This window comes from Saccopteryx leptura, chromosome 2 (assembly GCF_036850995.1).
Source record: "Saccopteryx leptura isolate mSacLep1 chromosome 2, mSacLep1_pri_phased_curated, whole genome shotgun sequence".
NCBI classification, from domain to species: domain Eukaryota; kingdom Metazoa; phylum Chordata; class Mammalia; order Chiroptera; family Emballonuridae; genus Saccopteryx; species Saccopteryx leptura.
The window spans coordinates 260,325,809-260,348,718 of NC_089504.1; the positions used below are offsets into that span (position 1 = coordinate 260,325,809).

General features: G+C 37.2%; 1 protein-coding gene and 1 pseudogene across 3 annotated transcripts in view; one reads left to right on the plus strand and one right to left on the minus strand.

The window, feature by feature from the left end:
* Positions 1 to 22,910, minus strand: part of COP1 (COP1 E3 ubiquitin ligase) — a 147,427-nt gene that overhangs the window by 53,582 nt on the left and 70,935 nt on the right. For all 3 annotated transcript variants that reach the window (XM_066371573.1, XM_066371574.1, XM_066371572.1), the window contains 2 exons: positions 21,023 to 21,137; positions 15,231 to 15,366 (listed from right to left, as the gene is read on the minus strand). In XM_066371573.1, coding sequence (XP_066227670.1) covers positions 15,231 to 15,366; positions 21,023 to 21,137 — 251 coding nt within the window. The remainder of the gene's footprint in view (positions 1 to 15,230; positions 15,367 to 21,022; positions 21,138 to 22,910) is intronic.
* On the plus strand, positions 22,458 to 22,604 carry LOC136396069 (small nucleolar RNA SNORA5; annotated as a pseudogene).

Here is a 22,910-nt window from a genome sequence, read left to right on the forward strand (position 1 = left end):
TATTTAATGGTTTGCAATATTAAAAATAATTCAAAAGAGAATTACCAATTAATCTTTTCATACATTCTAGCTATTCCCTCTTCCTACCATTTAGTGTGAACAATAGAATTTTACAGTACTTAATGTCATTTTAATAAATAAATTAGTATACAAGAGGAATTACTGAAACAATTCAGGGAGCGGTGGTGACAAAGGGATAAAATACACATAAAAAAGGAATCATTACATTATCATTTAATGAGATTCATTAAATTATCATTCCTCAATTGCATTTCTAATCTCCCAAACAAATATGATCTCTAACTTATGAACCCCCAAAACAGGTTCCTATACCACAAAAAAGGGAAAACTTAAAAATCTACCTTCTTTAAAAGTTACTTAAGAATACAAGTTCTTAAATAAGCTACTTCAAAGCAAAGCACAACACCTTATTCACTTTCACAGAACTTAATTTGTAGCCTCAACAAAGTTGTTATATAGCTGGCGAGAACCCTAAGTGCCCTTAAGGAATTAAGAATGAAATGGATTATCACATTCATTGTCAATGAGTTCAGTTTAGCTGTAAGGCTATATATAAGAATTCTCATTGATCTACAATTAATTACATAATAATAGCTAAGATTCACTGCTAACTGTAACCACTGCACATATTAACTCATTTAATTCTAATAATCCTATTAGATAAGTATTATTTTTATCCACCCTTGACACATGCGAAAACTAAGGATTAGAGGTCAAGTAAATTGCCCAAAGTCAGCCTGCTTATAAGTGGCTAAAATGATATGCTAGTAGTACTTACTACTCTGCATATATTGAGCATTTATTAAATGCATACAAAATCCTACATGGAATACTTTTCTTTATGGACTACCTGTGGTAGTCTTTCACAGAACAGCTAATAATTTAATAAGAAACTTTGCTGAGCTTATATTAAAGAATAAGGAAAATAAGTACACAATAAATATATTTCCAATAAAAACATATGTTGAGATGCTCACTTTTCATTAGTTTTAAATCCTTCTTAATTTTATAAAAATTTTAAAGGAATTTCATTAAATGTTGTTGACCATAGCACAATTCAGCAAATGTTCCCTCCAATAAAATATGACTGTAGCAATGCAATAGATTTATTTGTACAACCACCTCAACTGAACTGCCATTGCAGCTACTGTTCTATGGATTCTAATACAACATAACTACACTGATGCAACTATTCCACTACCCGACTCAGTCTAGACCAACAACCTCATGCCACTGAAGGAAAAAGCTACTGTGTTTGGGAAGAACAGAGTTATTGAAGCTGAAATCCTATTCTCAATTTAGGAGGGTTTGGTATAGCTGAGACTTCATAGGATAACCAGTTATATTATTATCCCTAAATACTTTTCCGGTACAAACATACATGGCTAGTAAATCAACGCTTTTCCAATGGTATTGCAGTAAAAGTTAATATGCTCTTTTCAAACTGTAGTTCTTAATATAAAAAAAAGTTTGAACACTAACTTATCAAAAACAATAGTCCAAAGACACTGTAGGGAGAAAGCTGACATATAATAAAAATGCTAGCTGAAGCTTGACCTGTGGTGGTGCAGTGGATAAAGCATCAACCTGGAATGCTGAGGTTGCCTGGTCAAGGCACATATGGGAGTTGATGCTTCCTGCTCCTCCCTCCCCCTTCTCTCTCTCTCTCTCACTCTCTAATAAATAAAAAATTTTAAAAATACTAGCTGTCAAAAAAGAATTGGTTTGATGATATAAGTTTATTATTTCTGCTGTTGCTACCTCATTATACAAGACAGATCTCTTTTTATTCAACAGATTATTTAGCTATATTAGCTCATTCTTTACTCTTATACTAAAAAATTAACTTTTTGTTTTAACTTCACTGCTATTATTTTGTTAAGTTCTGGTTATGTTTTGTTCTTAATATATCAGGATATGACAGACCTGTACAGTATTCTTTTTTAATATACTGCTCCCAAATATTAGGGGATATTTCAAAATGAATATGAAGCTATAAAATATCCCCTAATTTTTGTGAGCAGTGTGTTATGGGATATGGAGGTTCTTTATAGCTTAAAACAATAAGATTTTAATAGAAATACTGACCAAAAAGTGTAAAGAATAATATTGTTTCTAGTAAATTTTGATGATGAGGGCAAGAAAAACAAACAGCTGCCTTGTTAAAATATGAAAGTACTTCCACATAACTGAGGACTCAGGATTTAAGTACTTTCAACACTGAGTCATTTGTTCCCAATCTTGGACAGATTTAATCATATCTGTTTCCAAACAAAAACATAATTAGGCTCTACAACAGATCACAAAATAACTCAAGTGAACAATGTAGTTTTTAAAAGAGCTTTTCAGAGCTTATCCAAAATAGATATCTTATTTCACAATATTTCAGCTACATTAGCTATGAAATGTAAACAAAAATAATAAGTATAACCAGCTTGGCTAAAACAAAAAGAAAATAAAACGTAAACAAATTAAAACATACCTGCTTGTGCAATTAACTTCAAAAGAGAACTGTAAGAAAGCTTGCTTATTATATAAAATTCATTTCTGCTATACACCATCACCAGTAATTCTTAAAGTAGTTTATTAAAGTTTATTTCACTAAATTCAGTTTCATAAAATTTTTAAAATTTCAAAATAAACACATTTTCCTTAAAAATAGTATTAATGGAAACTTACTTTGAACATGGAAATAAACTGCATTTTTCTTTCACACTTGAAATGTATCAACTGTTTTTAAAAAAGTGATGTATTTATGTTGTAAGGTACCAAAAGCTGAAAATTGATATTAATATTCTGGGAGGAAAGGTCAGGCTTTCCTGTCCCTTCCCTCCTCAGAGAGGGGAGGGAGAAGAATGCAGAAGTTTCTGGCTTGCAAGAACAATAGGTCATTCAGTTTTAAATTTACAATCAAGATTAACCTAGAAACTTCTTCTCTTTCAATAGGAGGCAGAATTTACATACCACCTTGCATTGACTGTAGTTCCTCCCCTTCCTGGAATCTTGAGGGTAAAATATAAATACTTCTAGGCTAGTGAGGGAAGAGGAACCCTGAAAGTTTTGTAAACATTTTTGGTTGTGTTACCTTTAGAGTCTTAACGTTTCTGTGTATCCCCTAAACAAATGTTGCCAGCTCCTACCATAATGTCATACTCTCCCCCGCCCGTGTGTGAGCAAGGGTATATAAACAACCCCTGAACTATTTTTGGGACTGCACGATTTGGGCTTGCAGATGCCCCGTGTCAGCCACATGCGGCTGGCATATTAATAAATCTCCTCCTCTAATAAAACTCTTCAAAATTCATCTGGACCGGATGTATCTTATGTGAACTTGATGAAATGAGGTACAGCGCCTTTCAGAATCTGGGGTGCAGTACTTTATAACATATGGGGGCTTGTCTGGGATCCAGTGTTTCACATCACTGGATGGAGACACGCCGAATAGGCTGGTCTCTCGGCTGAGCTGCCCGGCCCCGCTTGAATCCTGAGGAGAGGCATGCCACCTGAGACTTTTCAGGGCTCCTGGTCTTCCTGTGGGGTCCAGACTGTTCTACGGTAGATGCCTTCTGGTTCCCGAATTTGACAATTTGGATAATTTGGCAGTAAATCAAGGAGGTAGGTAAAGCTACTCTTTCTGCTTTGCTGAATTTTCTGGCTTCCCTTTGAACTCTTGCTTTCACTTTTACGTTTGTAACTAGTTTGTAGTCTGTGTCGGACTAAAATGTAGGTAGAATGGATTTGGGGACTTTGCTGAATTGTGACTCTGGGGATGTGGAACCCTACGGGAAGTAGGGCTTTCAAAACTGCTTTGCAGGTTGTTACTAGTCTATGGTTTTTATGTTTTGAACTGGATTTGTCGCAAAACAGACCAGACGTGGTCATAAGTTCGCACAGGCTTTCCAAGACCGAGATGTCGGTGGAAAGTTTTAGTGGTCCTGCCTTGGGTTCTAGTTGCACTCTCAGTGAATGCCAGAAGAGATGTGTCTCTCTCTAGTAAGGCTAATGTAGGTTAAGTTCATCCAGGATTAGTCAGTCTCGCATCACGATGAATCAGTGGAGGCTGAGCTAAGCTGGATTGATTAATCTCGACCCAAGACTTCCAAGAGACATTTCTGTGTTTGTCAAAATCTCAGTCTTCATTTTAATGTTTCTGTCTCTAAAACCCCTGGTTAAGAAATCTCTGGTGCCGAGACCTGTGTGCACCTGAGAGGCCACCAGGGGGAGCCTTGCCTTGTCTGTGAGGCTTTGTCTTTGTTCATCAAATTATCTGGTATTATATTTAATTGAAATAGGCACGCATTGTTTGTGTATAAGTCCTTTGCTTAATGCCTAAATGTGTCTGTCTGAGTCTTTTGTGTCAAGATTGGAAGCTTCTGACTAAAAGCTATGTTAAGTGACTTTCTTTGTTCTCAAAATCTACCTGCAGGGCGCTTTATCTGACTTCTCCTCTGAAGGAAAATTATTCTCTTTGGTTGGCTTCTTCCCCTTGTCTTGTATAATAATTAATATCTCTATAGTCAAACACCCTCTTATTCTGGGTGCTAGTTAATTATCTGTCTTATCTTTCTTGATAGTGCACTAATTCTTAGATTTTCCTGAAACAAGTTTTAGTTTTGTAATAAGTAATAGTGTTGGGAAGATAAAATATATTATGCTCACTTTGTTAAAGATGGCGCTGCCCACATGGAAGCCCTTCGCCCAGGTGATATTAGTTGCCCTTCTTGCTTGGAAAGGGCATGATTATATTAATGTGTGTTGGGGTGAGCTGTGGGCAGGCAGGATCCTTGTACCCTGGGGCTTGGTTTTAGGACTAAGCCTTTCCCACCCTTTTTGATGTAGGGTGGTACACTCTCATGAGGAATCCCCTTATGCCTCAGATAAGTGACTTTGTATCAGAGACTTCCTTATTTATATATTGGATTAAAGGTTTTGATTTCTGCACTATAAAGTGGGGCAGACCAGGAGCTTGCTCTCTCGGTTCCTGAGATTAGCATTAGAGGAGAAAGCAGAGAGGAGAGCAGAGAGAGGCCACGTGGAGGAGGCCAGGAGAAGCAGTCAAGATGGTGGAGTGTTGAAGGAGAAGCCAGTTTGTGCAGACAGAAGGAGATGGGGAACAGAGGAGAGTAAGGCTGATGAGCTAAAAACTTTGATTCTAGAAAACTTGGATAAGTCAGTAGCTTTATGAGCACTGAATGAGTGGGTTTTGGAGCCCAGTGTGTGTTTTTACTTGCCTGTCAGGTGCAAGCTAGGATTAAAGATGATGGCCCACCAGCTTTTGGCTCCGTTGTTTCATTACCATCTGTCCGAATCCAATGCGAACCTGCATGGGCTGGGCGGCTGTGACGGTGGCCCTGGCTACTGGCCATACAAATAGCAACTGGGAATTCTAATCCCCGGATAATAAGGACAGTCTGGAATATAGTAATTGGGAACCCAGATTGTCCCAATCAGTTTCCATACATTGTGGCTAAATTTAATAATGAGTCCACCACAGTAGCTTAAAAGCTTGCTCAATATAGAAAGGGCTAGCAAGCAAGTGATTTAAATGAAAGAAAAGCAAAGCCCACAAATTAAAAGGGTTTCTCCAAACTCTGGAGCAAAAGGACTAGCAAGTAAGCAGTTTGAGTGAGAGAAAAACCGAGCTGTGACACGCAGTGTGCGGAGTGAGGGATGGGGCAGAGTACACACAGTCCCTCCCCTCTCTGTCATCATTCCCTGGTCTCTGCAGGTGCTGCACCAGAGCGGCAGGCAAACAGTAAACAGCCTGCCACCTCCAGACACACGGTTTGGTTAGGATTCAGCTTGCTGTGTGCAGCGCAGAGGAGAAAGAGCAATAAAATAAGGGGAAGGTGACTAAAATATAGAATAGATATTAATTTCAAATGTCCACCTACTGACCAAAAGAGGTTTTGCCTATTTAGAAATTACAGGGTAGGGAATAGAATAAAAAATAAGCTATCCGTGTTTTTGGGGTGATGGCTTGTTGCCCTCCACAGGTGTAAAAATGAGGAAAAGTTCCAACACTCTCCCGTGGGCGGAGAGGGTGTTGGAGTCTTTCCAAGTCTTTCAGTTAGGTAAAAGACATAAAGTTCATAAGGAAGACCCACAGCATTAACCAAAATAGTAAAAACTGTAAAAAAAACTTTCAGGGAATTGAGGGAAAAATTGGAAACCTCATATAGGCTAAAGCAACTCACTACTGGGAAAGTAATTTTGTGAAAATTGTATTTAGCTACTTAAAGCGAGGCAGTTAGTTTACAGGTGACAAATAGATTTGAGTTCTGCTTAGGGAAAAGCCCCATTATCTTGCTAAGGGGCTTGACTGCAGAAAAAAAAAAAAAGGTAAAAGCGGCAAGCTCTCAGTTCTTGGAGCCTGCTTCCCCCTCAGGCATCCATCTGCCCCTGTAAATCACTTTATGTCAAAAGAAACGTAATATCTCATTGTCAGCTAGGTAGTTTATACCAAGAATCCCTTATTGTATAAAAGTATTTTCCATGTTAAAATGTATTGTTTCCGCCTGACCTGTGGTGGCGCAGTGGATAAAGCGTCAACCTGGAAACACTTGAGGTTGCCGGTTCAAAACCCTGGCTTGCCTGGTCAAGGCACATATGGGAGTTGATGCTTCCTGCTCCTCCCCTTCTCTCTCTCTCTCCCTCTCCCTCCCTCCTCTCTAAAATGAATTAAAAAAAAATTTTTTTTAAATGTATATATTGTTTCCAAGGCCTTTTGTTAATTCTTTTATTTGCTGTTTTAAAGCCCTGTAATATTAGGAATTGTTAATAATGTCTTTTTATGTAATGTTTAGTTTATTATCATTTTGAAACAGTATTGTTAAAATTTCTTTTGAATACTAATGTACTGAATCATTTAGCAGCAAAGAGATTCTGGAATTCTAAAGGAGATACCCAAACCTATTTTCTTGAATTGATCCACCTAATAACATTGCTTTTGTCTTTTTCCAAAAGTTTATATAAAAGCCCCTCATTGAGATCTTTTGAGCATGGCTTTTAAGTCTATAATGACTAAGGTAGTAACAGAAAAGGCAAATAAGGCCCATAAGAGGTCAGGAAATACCAGCTTTTGGCATACACTCTTAAAGGCTCCAGCACCCAGAAATGGCTTCATAGGATTCCATCAAGGCCCTGCTCCAGAGTGGAAAGAAAGGTCATTGAACTGAAGGCTGTGAGGTTTCTCGGCCCCACCAGAGGACATGTCTATGCTGTGGAAAGAGGGACACGAGAAGGTAAGCTGCCCCCTTGCTCCACGGAGGGAGAGTTCAGTCTCTTCTAGCCCTGCTCTAGCTACTTGTGACCTAACCTTGCCCAGCTTACTGGGAATTGCCACTGAAGGCCCAAGGACACAGTTCACGAGCCTAAGGTATTTCTTCCAAGTCGCAGATAAACTGATCTCATTTCTTGTGAACACAAGGGCGATCTACTATGCCTCGCCTAAATATTTGAGTTTTATTTATCCCTCGAAGATCTCTACTGTGGGTATTGACAGTCTAATTTTATTGCTTTATTTAATGTATAGTGTCTCCTTTATTCCTCTTGTCTCAATGCTCCATGCCTATTGTAGGCTGGGACCTGTTCCTAATTCCAGCTAGAAGCAGTGGTCACTAGGACTTAAACTCTAGCTGCAAAGTGTAGAATGTGACCACAACTCCAATGCCTAGTGGACTTTTCCTGAATATGTGTAACTCCTGTTCTTTAGGACATTTCTCAGACTGAAATAGAAATTAGGCTACTTTTGCAAAGCAGTAATAGTGTCAACACAGACTTAGTGAAATTACGTTAACATGTTAAGAACATTTGTGACTGTAAGAATTTTATTCTGAATCCTGTTATATTAGTTAGAATTTTATTTTTGTTTAATAATCTAGTAGGCTTTAGTCATTTTATTGTATTAAGACGCTTGTTATAGTATTTGTTAACATTAGCTATTGAATTTTATTGTTAATTGTTTATTTTTCCAGTCTGCCTCAAAATTGGAACATAGTAATTCAAATGAATAGATGCCACCCAGAACCAGTGGGGTCTTGGGACCCTTACTGCCAAAGATATATTTGAAACCAATTAGAAAAAGGATTTGGCCAATAAGAAAGGAACCCAATAATAATCAGAAACTAATTTGAAGTTACATTATGCCCACAGGTACCAAAACATCCAGGCAAGTAAAATGCATGAATCAGATAGTAAAAAAATTGTAACCACTCTTTCCCTAAGTAATTGCAGAATTTGCAGGTTACTCAGCAAACTGTTCAAAGACTGTCCAGAAGATCCAGCATTACATCACCCAAGGACTGATTTTCACGTGGACAGGTCCACACACCGTGATCCTGACCACTCCCACTGCTGCTAAGGTAGAAAAACGGCAGGCCCTACTCTAACCACAAACCAGAAGCTGATTGGTCTATGTATGGCAAATATATGAAGCAACTAAGGACTCTTTTAATCAGACTATGGGAAAAGGGAAACTAGGGTAAAACAAAAGTCAACTTAATTGTCACTAAAGGTTGAGATTTTGAAATTGAGAGTTCTGACTAGAAAGGAATTGTATGGTTTTGATAATAGAAGGTATAAGGTATGGAAATACTTTTGAAAGAAAAAGAAAAAAGCAGGTTGTTGTAAAGGTCAGTTATTTCTGGATAAGAAAGTTTATGAAAGTTGAAGGTTTATGTAAGTTGCAGAAGGTTTGTGCAGGTTGTAGAAGGTTTGTAGAAAAAAGAATTTGAACAGTCGGAAAACTGGTTTGCAAAGAATGTTTAATTAGTCACCCTAGCTAACAATCCTGTTGTCTGCGGCAATTAGTCCTCTTACTTTAATATTGTCTTGTACCATGTTTAATCAATTTTATAGCAAGGTTTATTCTTGTTTGTTAAATATCTGTTACATGTTATAAGTTAATAACCCTAAACAACAGCCTCATACTCTTCAGTAAACTAAGTCAAGAATTTGACTTAGGAAATATAACCAGTGGGGATGTTGTAGGGTACCAAAAGCTGAAAATTGATATTAATATTCTGGGAGGAAAGGTCAGGCTTTCCTGTCCCATCCCTCCTCAGGGAGGGGAGGGAGAAGAATGCAGAAGTTTCTGGCTTGCAAAAACAACGGGTCATTCAGTTTTAAATCTAAAATAAAGGTTAACCTAGAAACTTCTTCTCTTTCAATAGGAGGCAGAATTTACATACCACCTTGCATTGACTGTAGTTCCTCCCCCTTCCTGGAATCTTGAGGGTAAAATACTTCTAGGCTAGTGAGGGAAGAGGAACCCTGAAAGATTTGTAAACATCTTTGGTTGTGTTACCTTGAGAGTCTTAATGTTTCTGTGTATCCCCTAAACTAGTGGTTCTTAACCTTTCTAATGCTGTGACCCACAATACAGTTCCTCATGTTGCGGTGACCCCAAACCAAAAAATAATTTTGGTGACTACTTCATAATTGTAATTTTGCTACAGTTATGATTCGGAATGTAAATACCTGATATGCATTATGTATTTTCCAATGGCTTCAGGCGACTCCGCTGGGGTCACGACCCACAGGTTGAGAACCACTGCCCTAAACAAATGTTGCCAGCTCCTACCATGATGTCATGCTCTCCCAGGCCTGTGTGTGAGCAAGGATATATAAACAGCCCCTGAACTATTTTTGGGACTGCACGATTTGGGCTTGCAGATGCCCCGTGTCAGCCATATGCGGCTGGCATATTAATAATTCTCCTCCTCTAATAAAACTCTTCAAAATTCAACTGGATCGGGTGTCTCTTACGTGAACCGGGAGGTACAGTGCCTTTCAGAATCTGGGGTGTGGTACTTTATAACATTTAAACAGTTGTAAAACATAATTCAGCTGTAAAAAACTGGCTATACTCTTTGTAAGGGCCATCAGTTAAGTGATTAAGCATCAAGGCATCGAGTCACACAGGACAGCTGACTAATGCACATCTCTAGCATAGTGTGGCATGAAGCAATGCAAAGATGTTGCTATCCGAAAGGAATTTTGTCAGTGTTCCCAATGTCTGTCATATATTTTGCAATTATAAAACAAGTATGGACAAACAAGGCAGATTAATATCTCTGAACACTAGAATCCAATTTATCAAAAAAAAATGTAAAGTGAATGCAGTTGTTAAAGGTCTAATTCACTACCATGATAGTATACCTCAAAAGATGGTCTCTACTATAGTTCCAAGGAAACAAAGAAAGATTGAGAAATTGGCCACTTAAATGAAAAGAAATGGCAGATGTTTAAAGAATACAAACACAGATAAATTATAATTGATGTTATTCAACTGACTTTCTCCCAACTCAATCTATAATAAAAGCTAAAACTTCTGTAACACTCATTATGTGTTAAGCATTGTTTTAGGCACTTTACATAAAATATATTTAATCTTCAAATCTCCAATGTATAGATAAGAAAACTGAGGTATACTGATGTTAAGTACTTTGCACAAAGTTCACTAAATAATTCAAAATCAAGCAAACTGGTTCCTCAGTCTACACTCTCAATCACTGTGCAAAACTGATGTAATGAGAAAAGAAGGGCCGGTATTCCAAGAACACACAGGAAGGTAAAATCAACAGGAACAGTGACACAGAATAAGTACGAATAGTAACACAGAATAATGTTATAGACTATATTATATATATGACAGTAACAACATAATAATAGTTCATCTTGTGCAACAAGTTAAACATAGGGAGATAAAAGGAGAGTAAAGTGGATAATAAGGACAAATATGCTACAGGAATTCAGGATTCAATGACTACTGATGCCTAATGAAAGAAAATGGATGAGGTACAAATATTAGGCATCAAATATCCAGTGTGCCTGTTGTTTGCTGACCATGACCTAGCTGATGAAAAACCAGAAACATATTTGGGGAAGTTCACAGAAATATGAACTAGCCCTGTATTTACGCCAACAGCCTCTTTACCAAGTCCGTCTCCTACTCCTGAGTTTCTTCTTTCCTAATCTATTTTCCAGAAACACATAATTCTCCTCATTTACTATCATGTAACAAACATCCAAAGTCCAACTATTATTATCATAAACCCTCCACAACCTGGCTTAATTTTTTCTGAAAACTTATTTTATTTACAATATATGTATGTAAGCAATATTTAGAAAATATGTATATAAGCAAATATAAGTTCAAAAAGTGTTCAGAAAAAAGAAAGCTCCCTTCCAATCTTGCCAAATAAGCAACAACCATCCACCCTCCCTAGAGGCAACTGATAATTTCAGTTTGTGCATCCTACCAGTTAGTTACCCTATGCACGAACAGGCATAAACACACAGGAGGATATCATACATATTGATTTGTACCTTGGTTCCCTACCCCACAAGTTATTTTGACAGTCGTTTCATATCTGTACATAGAAGGACTACCTCATTTTTTCCCAGTGCTTGCACAGGATTTCAACATATGGATATACCATAAATTATTTAACCAGTCTTTCCTGTCTTTCACTGTTAAACAATTCTGCAATAAAATAAATACCCTTCTTTGTGCACCACTTTTCACATAGGCAAGAATATCCCTAAATATATCTACAAAATGAAGTGTTACGTCAAATCACATGCATTTTCATATAGTTAAGTAAAGCTAAACCTCTCTCCCGATAATGCCACTCATAATCTCAATTTCTTCTCTTAATGTTCTGTTTACCTTCTTTTTTTTTTTTTTTTTTTTGTATTTTTCTGAAGCTGGAAATGGGGAGGCAGTCAGACAGACTCCCGCATGCGCCCCACCGGGATCCACCGGGCACGCCCACCAGGGGGCGATGCTCCGCCCATCCGGGGTGTCGCTCTGTCGCGACCAGAGCCACTCTAGCGCCTGGGGCAGAGGCCAAGGAGCCATCCCCAGCGCCCGGGCCATCTTTGCTCCAATGGAGCCTTGGCTGCGGGAGGGGAAGAGAGAAACAGAGAGGAAGGAGAGGGGGAGGGGTGGAGAAGCAGATGGGCACCTCTCCTGTGTACCTTGGCCGGGAATCGAACCCGGGACTTCTGCACTCCAAGCCAACGCTCTACCACTGAGCCAACCGGCTAGGGCCCTGTTTACCTTCTTAATGTAACTGAAACCCGGCTCTTCCCTGAGATCCTCTGACATCCTGTGGTCAAGTAGGCCCGTACACAAAGTCTGAGCTCCATTCTTCCAGCCATTTTTCCTTTCTCCTCCTGAAAACCTTCAGGCTCAAAAGCTCCTGTAATGCGTACCACTCAGTACTGCTCCCTGTTACTTCTACCAACGCTGAGTTCTTAGACTCTAGCTTTCGGCTCACCTTCCAAACCTACTCTTGCCATAATTCTTATTTCAATAATAATATACATAGATGACTATTCTAATACTCTGGTATACCAGCTTCTTGACTTTATCTTTCCCAAAGATTTTTCTTACTTTGCTCACTTGCACTCCCCCTGGCCTCTGCCCTCAGGATGCTGGTTGGGTGCCTTACTCTCTTCATAAGGCACATATGAGAAGCAGTCAATGAACAACTAAAGTGACACAACTATGAGTCCATGTGTCTCATCTCTCTCCCTTCCTGTCCCTCTATCCCTCTATCTCTCTCTTAAAATACATAAATAAATAAATAAACTAAAGTTTAGTAAAAAGCAATCCTTATAATTGGCTTCAACAACAACAAAAAAGTATAATTTGAACAGTCTCATCAAACTATGGCATAAAAGAAAAGGCACCTAAATGTAGTATCTACATTAGATTAAAACTTCTAAAAATGTTTATTATTAAAGCCAAGTAAGGCAAGACAGTAATAGGGGTAAGAAGAATTAATTCCTTTTATTTTTTGGGTGTCTCAAAGTTAAATGTTTTCTGAAATTTATACAAAGGTTTCAACAAACCCCAAAGGGATTCATAGAACAGAACTCAGGAGCCATAATAGCTCAGTTGTCATTTACTAGCATTATGTTCATCTTAAACAGGTTAGAAAATTTCCCTTCACCTCAATTCTTTATCTGTAGAATAGGATTAACAGAAATGCCTTACTCCACAGGGTTTATATAAAGATTATATGAGTTAGTAAATTACTTACAATGTTATATAAAATACTTATAATAGTGTCTGAAAAAAAGTAATCAAACACCAATCACATCCCCAGTGTAGAGACTGAACTAGCAGCAATGAATGCCGCAACACACATTTTCTAATTATAGATTTATTAATGTCTGATGTAATTCTATTTCAAAAATTTGAGGAAATATAATAAAAAATATATATTAAAATAACCTCTAAACTACAAATGGAGTGTATAAGAATTTAAAACATAACAAGTATGAAAAATTCAAACCAAGATTTAAAACCATTCTTCTCTGGTGGCTACTGAGTAGCTAATTTTTTAAAAAGTGCAAAAATGACATTACTACTATGTGTGTAAGAGGAGTTCTCTATGAACGTCACTGTAAGCACTAATTTCCATGCCTATTGTCTAATTAGCTGAGATACTGTCAAGGTAAACAAATGCTGCCACCTTGTGGACTTATGAATATAGTATTAAATAACCCCAAATTACCCATAAATAAAGGGAGAAAAAATTTAAAAGCAAAGTTTCTGATGAGATCGGGGGTGTTCAGGGTGGTATGGACGTAGACAAAAGCAAAGTTTCTGGTTCAGCTTTTTATCTCAGTGAGATTCTCACTGCAATAAATGACCAAGAGTATATATACTTCTTGAAATTTTACAGTAAGAATAATTTCTTCTACAATATAATGAAATAATGCAACAGATTCAACATATTTAATGTGTTTTACACCTGTCCTCAAAGAAACTCTTCATTTAATGTTTGATTTTCAGAGTAATTAAAAGCCTTTAAAGTAAATTTATTAGCAATGATGTGCTGAATGTGAGAAACTAGGAAAGGCAAAAGAAAATCAGTGGTTCCGTGAGTTTCAAAATTTCTTCAATTCTTTGGATAATATTTTCCTTTGCTGCTACCTACTAGTCTTCATCTGTCCTGCCTAATAAACTTTGAATATTAGAAATTTTTTCTTTCAGAAATGTTATTAAGATTACTGCCTGATTATATTTACATGAAATACTTCAAAATCAGAGAGAAGGGAAGTAGAACGGTGGTTGTCAGGACAGGCAGATGGGGGGAACAAGGCGTTATTTTTTAAATGGGCACTGACTTTCAGTTTTACAAAATATCAGGTATTAAGGAGATGATTGGTGGTGACAGTGGCACAGTACCAGAAATGTATTTAATACCACTGAACAGGAGTCAATTTTATGTTATGTGTATTTTACCATTAAAAAAACCATTTTGGAGAAAAGAAAAGATATCAGATCAAAATCTGTGGGATGCAGTTAATGCAATGCTTAGAGGAAAATTTATAACACAAATTATCTACAACAGAAAATATTTTAACTAAGGGCAAATTAAACCTAAAGAAACCAAAAAATTAGGAAATAAAGTTCAGAGTAGAAATCAATGAAACAGACAACAGAAAAATGTAGAGTATCAATAAACCAAGAGCTGGTTCTTTCAGGAGATAAATAAAATTGATAAACTTCTAAGACAGACTACTAAGGGTGGGGGAAAAAAAATGGGAAACAAATTTCCAATACCAGGAATGAGAAAGAAAACACCATTACAGAATTTAAAGATATTAAAAAAAAAGAAAGAAAAAGATATTAAAAAGATAATAAAGGAATATTATAAACACTCATATGCAAATAAACTCAACAACCTTAGTGAAATGGACAAATTCCTTGAAAAATAAACTAAAAATAATGCTCAATCAAGAAAAAATAGATACCATACATTAAAAATTAAATTTGTATTTAAGTCTCCCTCAGAGAAAACTAAAGGCTCAAATTGCCTCACTGGTGAATTTTACAAAATATAAGGAAGAAATAATACCAATTCTTTCCAAACACATCCAGAAAACTGAAGAAGAGGAAGCACTTATGAGGATAACATATCTTGTCATCAAAACACTCTCAAAGATGTTACACAAGAACACACTACGACCTTATGAGATGGATACTACTAATCATCCCATTCCAGAAGTGAAGAGACTGAGGGCTAAAGAGACTCAAAACTGGCCTACTAAGGACAGAGAACTGAAAATTGGCAGGCAACCTGCCTTCACAACACAGTCTCTAACCATAATATTGCTTCTTGAATTCAATTAAACTCTAGATACTTTTGCAAAAGAAAACAATAAAGATGCTGCCCAGGACTTACCTAGAGACTATGCTGGAACCATTATAGAGATCACTAGCATATGAAAGGGTAGCCAAAGGTCGTACTGAATTATACCGAGTAAACTTGGACAAGCATTCCTGAAATTCATCCAACTGGCTTGCTGTTCGACTGTCATCTACATAAAGAAAACAGAATAAAATAAATGAACTGCAACATCAAAGAAGAACATCCACAGGTTAACAATATTCTAAATACAAACAACAATTTTTAAACAGTATTTTTAAAAGACTTATCTGCTCAAATTAATTAGCCAATCTTTCAACTTTAATAAATATTTCTTAATGATTCCTTAAAAGACACTGTCTCTTTAAACACTACTAAAAATAGCCCTGGCCAGCTAGCTCAGCAGTAGAGCATCAGCCTGGCATGTGAAAATCCCAGGTTTGATTCCCGGCCAGGGCACACAGGAGAAGCGCCCATCTGCTTCTCCACCCTTCCCTCTCTCCTTCAACTCTTGTCTTTCTTCCCCTCCTGTAGCCAAGGCTCCATTGGAGCAAAGTTGGCCCGGGCACTGAGGATGGCTCCATGGCCTCCGTCTCAGGTGCTAGAATGTCTCCAGCAGAGACTGAGCAATACCCCAGATGGGCAGAGCATCACCCCCTGGTGGGCATGCTGGGTGGATCCTGGTTGGGCACATATAGGAGCCTGTCTCTCTGCCTCCCTGCTTCTCACTTCAGAAAAATACAAAAAAAAAAAATTACTAAAAATATACTATATATTCTTTTTTGCAAAGCAATAATTTCTTGGAAAAACAAAGACAAGTACCTCTAATCAAGAGAAGCAACTCATTTAAAATAAAACAAAAATCCAATAATAGACACAGTGAGGGTAAAGATAGTATATATATACTGGATAGGGTGTTTATTAGTTTGAATAAACGTGTAGGGACACATCTTCATGCCCATGTTTATTTACCTTCAAACAAAATTTATAACAATTTAGGCAAAAATAATTGCCTTTTTTTTTTTTTTGTATTTTTCTGAAGCTGGAAACGGCGAGGCAATCAGACAGACTCCCACATGTGCCCCACCGGGATCCACCCGGCACGCCCACCAGGGGGCGATGCTCTGCCCCTCCCGGGCGTCGCTCTGTCGCAACCAGAGCCACTCTAGCGCCTGGGGCAGAGGCCAAGGAGTCATCCCCAGCGCCCGGGCCATCTTCTGCTCCAATGGAGCCTTGGCTGCGGGAGGGGAAGAGAGAGACAGAGAGGAAGGAGAGGGGGAGGGGTGGAGAAGCAGATGGGCGCTTCTCCTGTGTGCCCTGGCTGGAAATCGAACCCGGGACTTCCGCACGCCAGGCCGACGCTCTACCACTGAGCCAACCGGCCAGGGCCAAATAATTGATTTTTAAGTTTAAAAAAATGTAAACTATTAATGCACATAATACTTTTAAGTGTTTCAAATCCAATTACAGAAAGAGTAAAAAACTGTTAAGTTATTAATTCTCAAAAACAAACAATGTAGCTCAAATATCTAGGTGGAATATGGAAAACAATACTTCCATCCAACAGAATACTGTACAAATATGATACTTTGAGTAAAGTCTATTTCAGCAAACTATCCATAACTAAATTATGTGGAATTTAAATCAAATCACTGATTCAATTTATGAAGGACCTGAGAATACAGACTAACCTATTCTCCAATCTAGAAAAAGGCCTAGAGTAAGAGCATGAATTTAAAAAAAAAAATAAAAAAAAAATCACTTTTTCAAAACTAAAGTTTGGACTTGTATTTTCTTTTCTAAAAAGTGAAAAATAAAACACACAATAACTTTAGTTAGCTTCTATTTATTTATTTATTTATTTATTTATTTTGTATTTTTCCAAAGCTGGAAACCGGGAGAGACAGTCAGACAGACTCCCGCATGCGCCCGACCGGGATCCACCCGGCACGTCCACCAGGGGCGACGCTCTGCCCACCAGGGGGCGATGCTCTGCCCCTCCGGGGCGTCCCTCTGCCGCGACCAGAGCCACTCTAGCGCCTGGGGCAGAGGCCAAGGAGCCATCCCCAGCGCCCGGGCCATCTTTGCTCCAATGGAGCCTTGGCTGCGGGAGGGGAAGAGAGAGACAGAGAGGAGGAAAGGGGGGGGGGGCGTGGAGAAGCAAATGGGCGCTTCTCCTATGTGCCCTGGCCGGGAATCGAACCCGGGTCCCCCGCACGCCAGGCCGACGCTCTACCGCTGAGCCAAACGGCCAGGGCCTAGTTAGCTTCTTAGATTGAAATTTGAAGTAAGCCTGTTACAATACTGTGTTTTCAGACGATCTTCCTTATTCTAAACTCACACACACACACACACACACACAGAACTTTTTCAAGGTAACTTTCATCATTTCCTCTGAAAATAATAGTAGGCATAATAAAATTAATATACTATATCTATATAAGAAACATTAACTCAAAAGAGTTACTATACTATATAGTACATAGAAAAGTATTTTATTTGGAGATATTAGATTATTTCAAAGATAATTGCTGACAATAAACAATCATTATACAGGGTAGACAAAAGTAGGTTTACAGTTGTTTGTATAAAAACTAATACAGCCTGATCTCTGGTGGCGCAGTGGATAAAGTGTCGACCTGGGAACACTGAGGTCACCGGTTCAAAACCCTGCACTTGTCTGGTCAAGGCACATATGGGAGTTGATGCTTCCTGCTCCTCCCCCCTTTCACTCTCTCTCCTCTGTAAAATGAATAAATAAAAAATTAAAAAAAAAAACTAATACAATAATTAATAAAGAATGATAAAGAACAAACTCCGTTGTTTTGTGTACTCAACAACTGTAAATCTACTTTTGTCCAACCCTATAAACAATTACTTGAAGAAACTAAACTCTACCCCTGATATTTACCCTTTAAATATAAAAGCACTAGCTCAGCATATTCCTTAACAACCTATCTTAAAAGGCTTCAAATTGTAGTGTTTCTATTCTAAATACAGCAAAAGGAACAAAGAAGCATGCAATATCCTGTTACTGAGATAAAGCTCTTGCTACATAAAAACTATTCTCAAAAAATTCAACAAATTATGAATAAAACATGGCTTATTGAAAAAAATAAATCAACTGTACTACCAAGTGGTTTGGATGTAACAGTTAATTGGTTCTCAAAAAAAAAAAAAATCAATTGCCTGATCAGGTGGTGGCGCAGTGGATAGAGCGTCGGACTGGGATGCGGAAGGACCCAGGTTCGAGACCCCGAGGTCGCCAGCTTGAGCGCAGGCTCATCTGGCTTGAGCAAAGAGCTCACCAGCTTGGACCCAAGGTCGCTGGCTCCAGCAGGGGGTTACTCGGTCTGCTGAAGGCCTGCGGTCAAGGCACATGTGAGAAAGCAATCAATGAACAACTAAGAAGTCGCAATGCGCAACGAGAAACTGATGATTGATGCTTCTCATCTCTCTCCATTCCTATCTGTCTGTCCCTATCTATCTCTGCCTCTGTAAAAAAAAAAAAAAAATCAATTATCACAAAGTGGCTTGGATAACTGTTAACTGGTTCTTTTTAAATATAACACTATTATTGTAAGTTATGTAATACAATAAATACTTAACTGGAAAGGCAGTTACTTTAGATATTCATTTTAAAATTGTTTTGACATCATTTTGACATCATTCTCTAACCAGATAAAATTCACAAACTTTCAAACATGTGTATTCTGTTAAAAAGACCATAATCCCTTTCTAGGATAGCTGGAATTCTGGCCATCATTTCTCCACTAATTACATTAATAACTACTTTGAAAAGAAGTTGTAAAGAAAGCACTAAAAAATTTTATTTCAGTATCTGGCAGTACAGGAATTATATTTCACTGATCTGCTCATAAAAAGGTAGGATTTTATTTGCTTGGCTGGTTTATGTCCAAATCCATACATATCCGCTTACATATCACCTCTCCTGTCCTAATTACAGATGAGTTCGTAAAAGTCTATTTATTCAGTGTCTCTTCTCTCTCTTCCAATGCTTCATAATTTATATTTTCTTTCAATTACAACTGAGAGCCAAGGCATTAACTTCTTAATCTTCATCTTTCATTTTCATAGTTGGTAATAAAAGTTGGAGAAGGGAATTATGGGGTGATTCTCATTTGAAAATATATAAAAGAATAATCAAACTGTTAGGAAGCCAAAAAGAACGTCATATTCAGCAATATCATTAATATAACCAATGTGCACATTTGATAAGATAGCTTGAGATCCCTAAAAACTACGGACAATGTGTATTAAGTATAATACACCCATGCCCACAAAAATAAAAATCTAATCTTGCTTCTGGTCTTAACTTTCCATTCAACCTTCCTATAAAGCTATAGCCCCAAAATAGATTAAATTGGTTTGTGATTATCTTACCATTCCTTAGCATGCTTATGCTGTTAATTACTTAAAATTTATTAGTAAAAACAGCCTACCTAAATCTCTCTTTCCAATCTCTTTTTTAATGTCTGCCACTTAACCTGTGGCTATATTTTAACATTGTACAAACATATGACATCTGAAAGGGCTAACATGAACCCTCTGTCAATAAGCATATAAGTCTAAGACCACTTTCAATTCAACAGCTTCCTGTTGTAAATTATAGACTATTACAGAGGCTCTAAAAAGGGACTCGATTCACAGGCAAAAAAATAAAAGCACTCCATCTGTACAATTGTTGATTGTTAATTTCAAACACATTTATCAACAAATCTTGGTTTCCTCCTCCTCTTCATAGGGAAAATGCTATATAAATCTAATATATTTTTCCCTCCACAACCAATCCTGAAGCATATTTGTCCAAAAATTCTAATCAATGTGTAAATTACAATATAAACATGCCTACTTAAGAGAAAACCAAGACCAAGTTTTTAACAACTAATAAAATATCAGACATTTTTTTTCCCCTTGGGGGCCCTCATTTTGAGCAGGTATATTACTAATGCCATCACTTAACTGAGCACTCAACTTATATCAATCATTAGAAATTATATGCATCACCTAAAAAACTTAAAAATAACAATAACAACAAAAACTTGTAGGGGTGGTATCAATGCCCCTAATTCTTTGGTGAGAAAAGATGCCAAAAAAAGCTGGAGATCAGGGATCTAACAAAAATATCCTATGCTATCACATCCGTGTCTTTGAGTAAGTTATTTTTTCTACTTTGAACATGTTTCTGCTTACCTTTTATAGTTCATTAATACCAGCCTTGACTAAACACACCTCTTTAGAAATCCCGATAGTGATTATTCCCTCTTACCTTTTCCCATTTTCAGCTTGGCCTCGCCTTTTCATTTCAAAGCTTGGTAGTGTATAGTGTTCTCTGTTCTCATAATACTCTTTGCATATTTACATAAATATAGCATCACATAGAATTATTTACCTGTCGCTCTCTCCCACGAAGTTTATACTAATCCTGGACAACAAGAACCAGTTCTCACATCCTCTTATTCTTAGCACAGCAGACGGTGCTTAGAATTTAATACATGTTGAATAACAGAAGGCAAGCAAATAGAACTGATTTTTGCTAGCTAAATATTAATGGCTGATTTCTTAAACTTTATATAGCTTATATGATATAAAGATTAAAAATTCCAAGCAGAGAAAGAGAAAAAAACCAGCTATGGGAAAGCAATGTTCTCTAAGATCTAAGAAACTACAAAATGTTCTGGTAGACTATCAAAACTACACACATTTTTTCTTTATAAATAGAACTTTCCATAAATCCAGGATAGAAAGCTCAAAATGGATCTGAAATAAAAATAAGAGATATTTTAAGAAGCCCTGAGTATGTGTACCTGAGATACAAGACATCCTTGTAGAAAAGTAACACTGCTCTAAGTCTTCAAAATGAGCAGTGAGTCGTTTTCGTCTTGAAGCTAATGTGCTGTTATACCAAGGCTGTTTCTTTGTCTAAAATGATACAAGAAAAGATACTTGTCACTCAAAAAACTCCATACTTTTTTTCTGTACAGAATAACTAATTTCACAAGTTCATCACATTAAAATAATTACCAATGGTATAAACCCATAATTCTTATAACACATTTTTCCATTTTTGATTCAAAGTGAAAATGGACTCTGAAGGCCAATTTTATAAAATAAGATGAGAAGGTTCTTTCAATTCTCCAAATTAAAGATAAAATCTATTATAGCTGCCACTCGAAGATTTAGAATTTTAATACACAGAAATTGTTAGAAAACAATCATGAAAAAAACTACTTTTTTATCATCCCTATATCGTACCTTGTACCACTTTGATTAATAGGAACAGTGCTAGACTGTATAGAATATGCATTTAAGTTAAAATTATTAGATTAAGGGGCAGTAATACTATGTACGTACTAAATAGTTTGACATATACAATACTTTAGAAAATCAGATATATATGGACAAAGACAACAAACCTGTAATGTACTGGCAAATATAATTCCTATAAATAAAATACAGCTGACCCTTGACCACCACAGGTTTGAACTGCACAGGTCTACTTATATGCAGTTTCCCTCCCCAACAGATATTGTAAATGTATTTTCTCTTCCTTATGATTTCCTTAAGAACATTTTCTTTTCTCTCTTTATTCTTTGTTCTTGCTTTATTATAAGAATAGAGTATATAATACATATATAAAATGTGTGATCCCCACATTGTTAAAGGGTCAATTGTATATAACATTACCTACATCAAGTTAATTGAAAGGATAAGACGATTCTTCCACAATGATTATTATCTATTATGCTTGAGGCATATAAACAGACACAGAGACAAGATATAGGAGACCTTGAGAAATGACACAAGTTCATTAATAACTATGCCACAATTGGAAATGTATTTAGTAGGGAATATTAAGCTATTATTATGAACAAAACACTGCCATGAACCCCAGCTAAAATCCTAGTTAACTTGGTAGGTATTTTAAAGCAGTGCTTGAATCATAAGAAAGATAATTTCCAAAGGCATAATAGATAAACAACTAAACAGGAAGATGAACTCACAGAGGCGGTGGTAAACAAAACACAAAGGTGCAGATGGGGAAAGAGGAAGAGAACACCTATGCGGGGTAAATACCTTCAAAAGGATAAGTACTAGAACTGAGATTTGGAGACTGAAAAGAGAATTTGCAAAATGGAATATAAATCTGAAGAAATTACCCAGAATGAAGGATAAATGTCAAGAAGACAGAAAAGCTGAAAGAGAGGATAAGAGACATAAAAGACATGAAGATGTAAATACTGCAGCCAAGTCAAATTCAGCCCCCTGTACTCATCATATCAGCGGGCTGACCCAGATAGCTGCTACAGCAAGCTCTACTGGTCATGGGCTCTCTGGGTCCCTGCCCTGGGACCTGGGACCTGGGTATAAGTTTGGCTGTGGACATAGAGGGGAAAAAAAAAGATGTAAATACTCAAGAGACTCAGAAAAAGAATAACAGACTGAAGAAGAAATAAAGAATTGATGTTGACAATTTTCCAGAACTGAATACGGACACAGAAATTCTGTAGTTAAGTAACACATAAGGAACAAACTATCAGTATCCTGAATACATTTTTTTTTTTGTATTTTTCTGAAGTTGGAAATGGGGAGGCAGTCAGACAGACTCCCGCATGCGCCCAACCCGGATCCACCCGGCACACCCACCAGGGGGCGATGCTCTGCCCATCGGGGCATCGCTCTGTTGCAACCAGA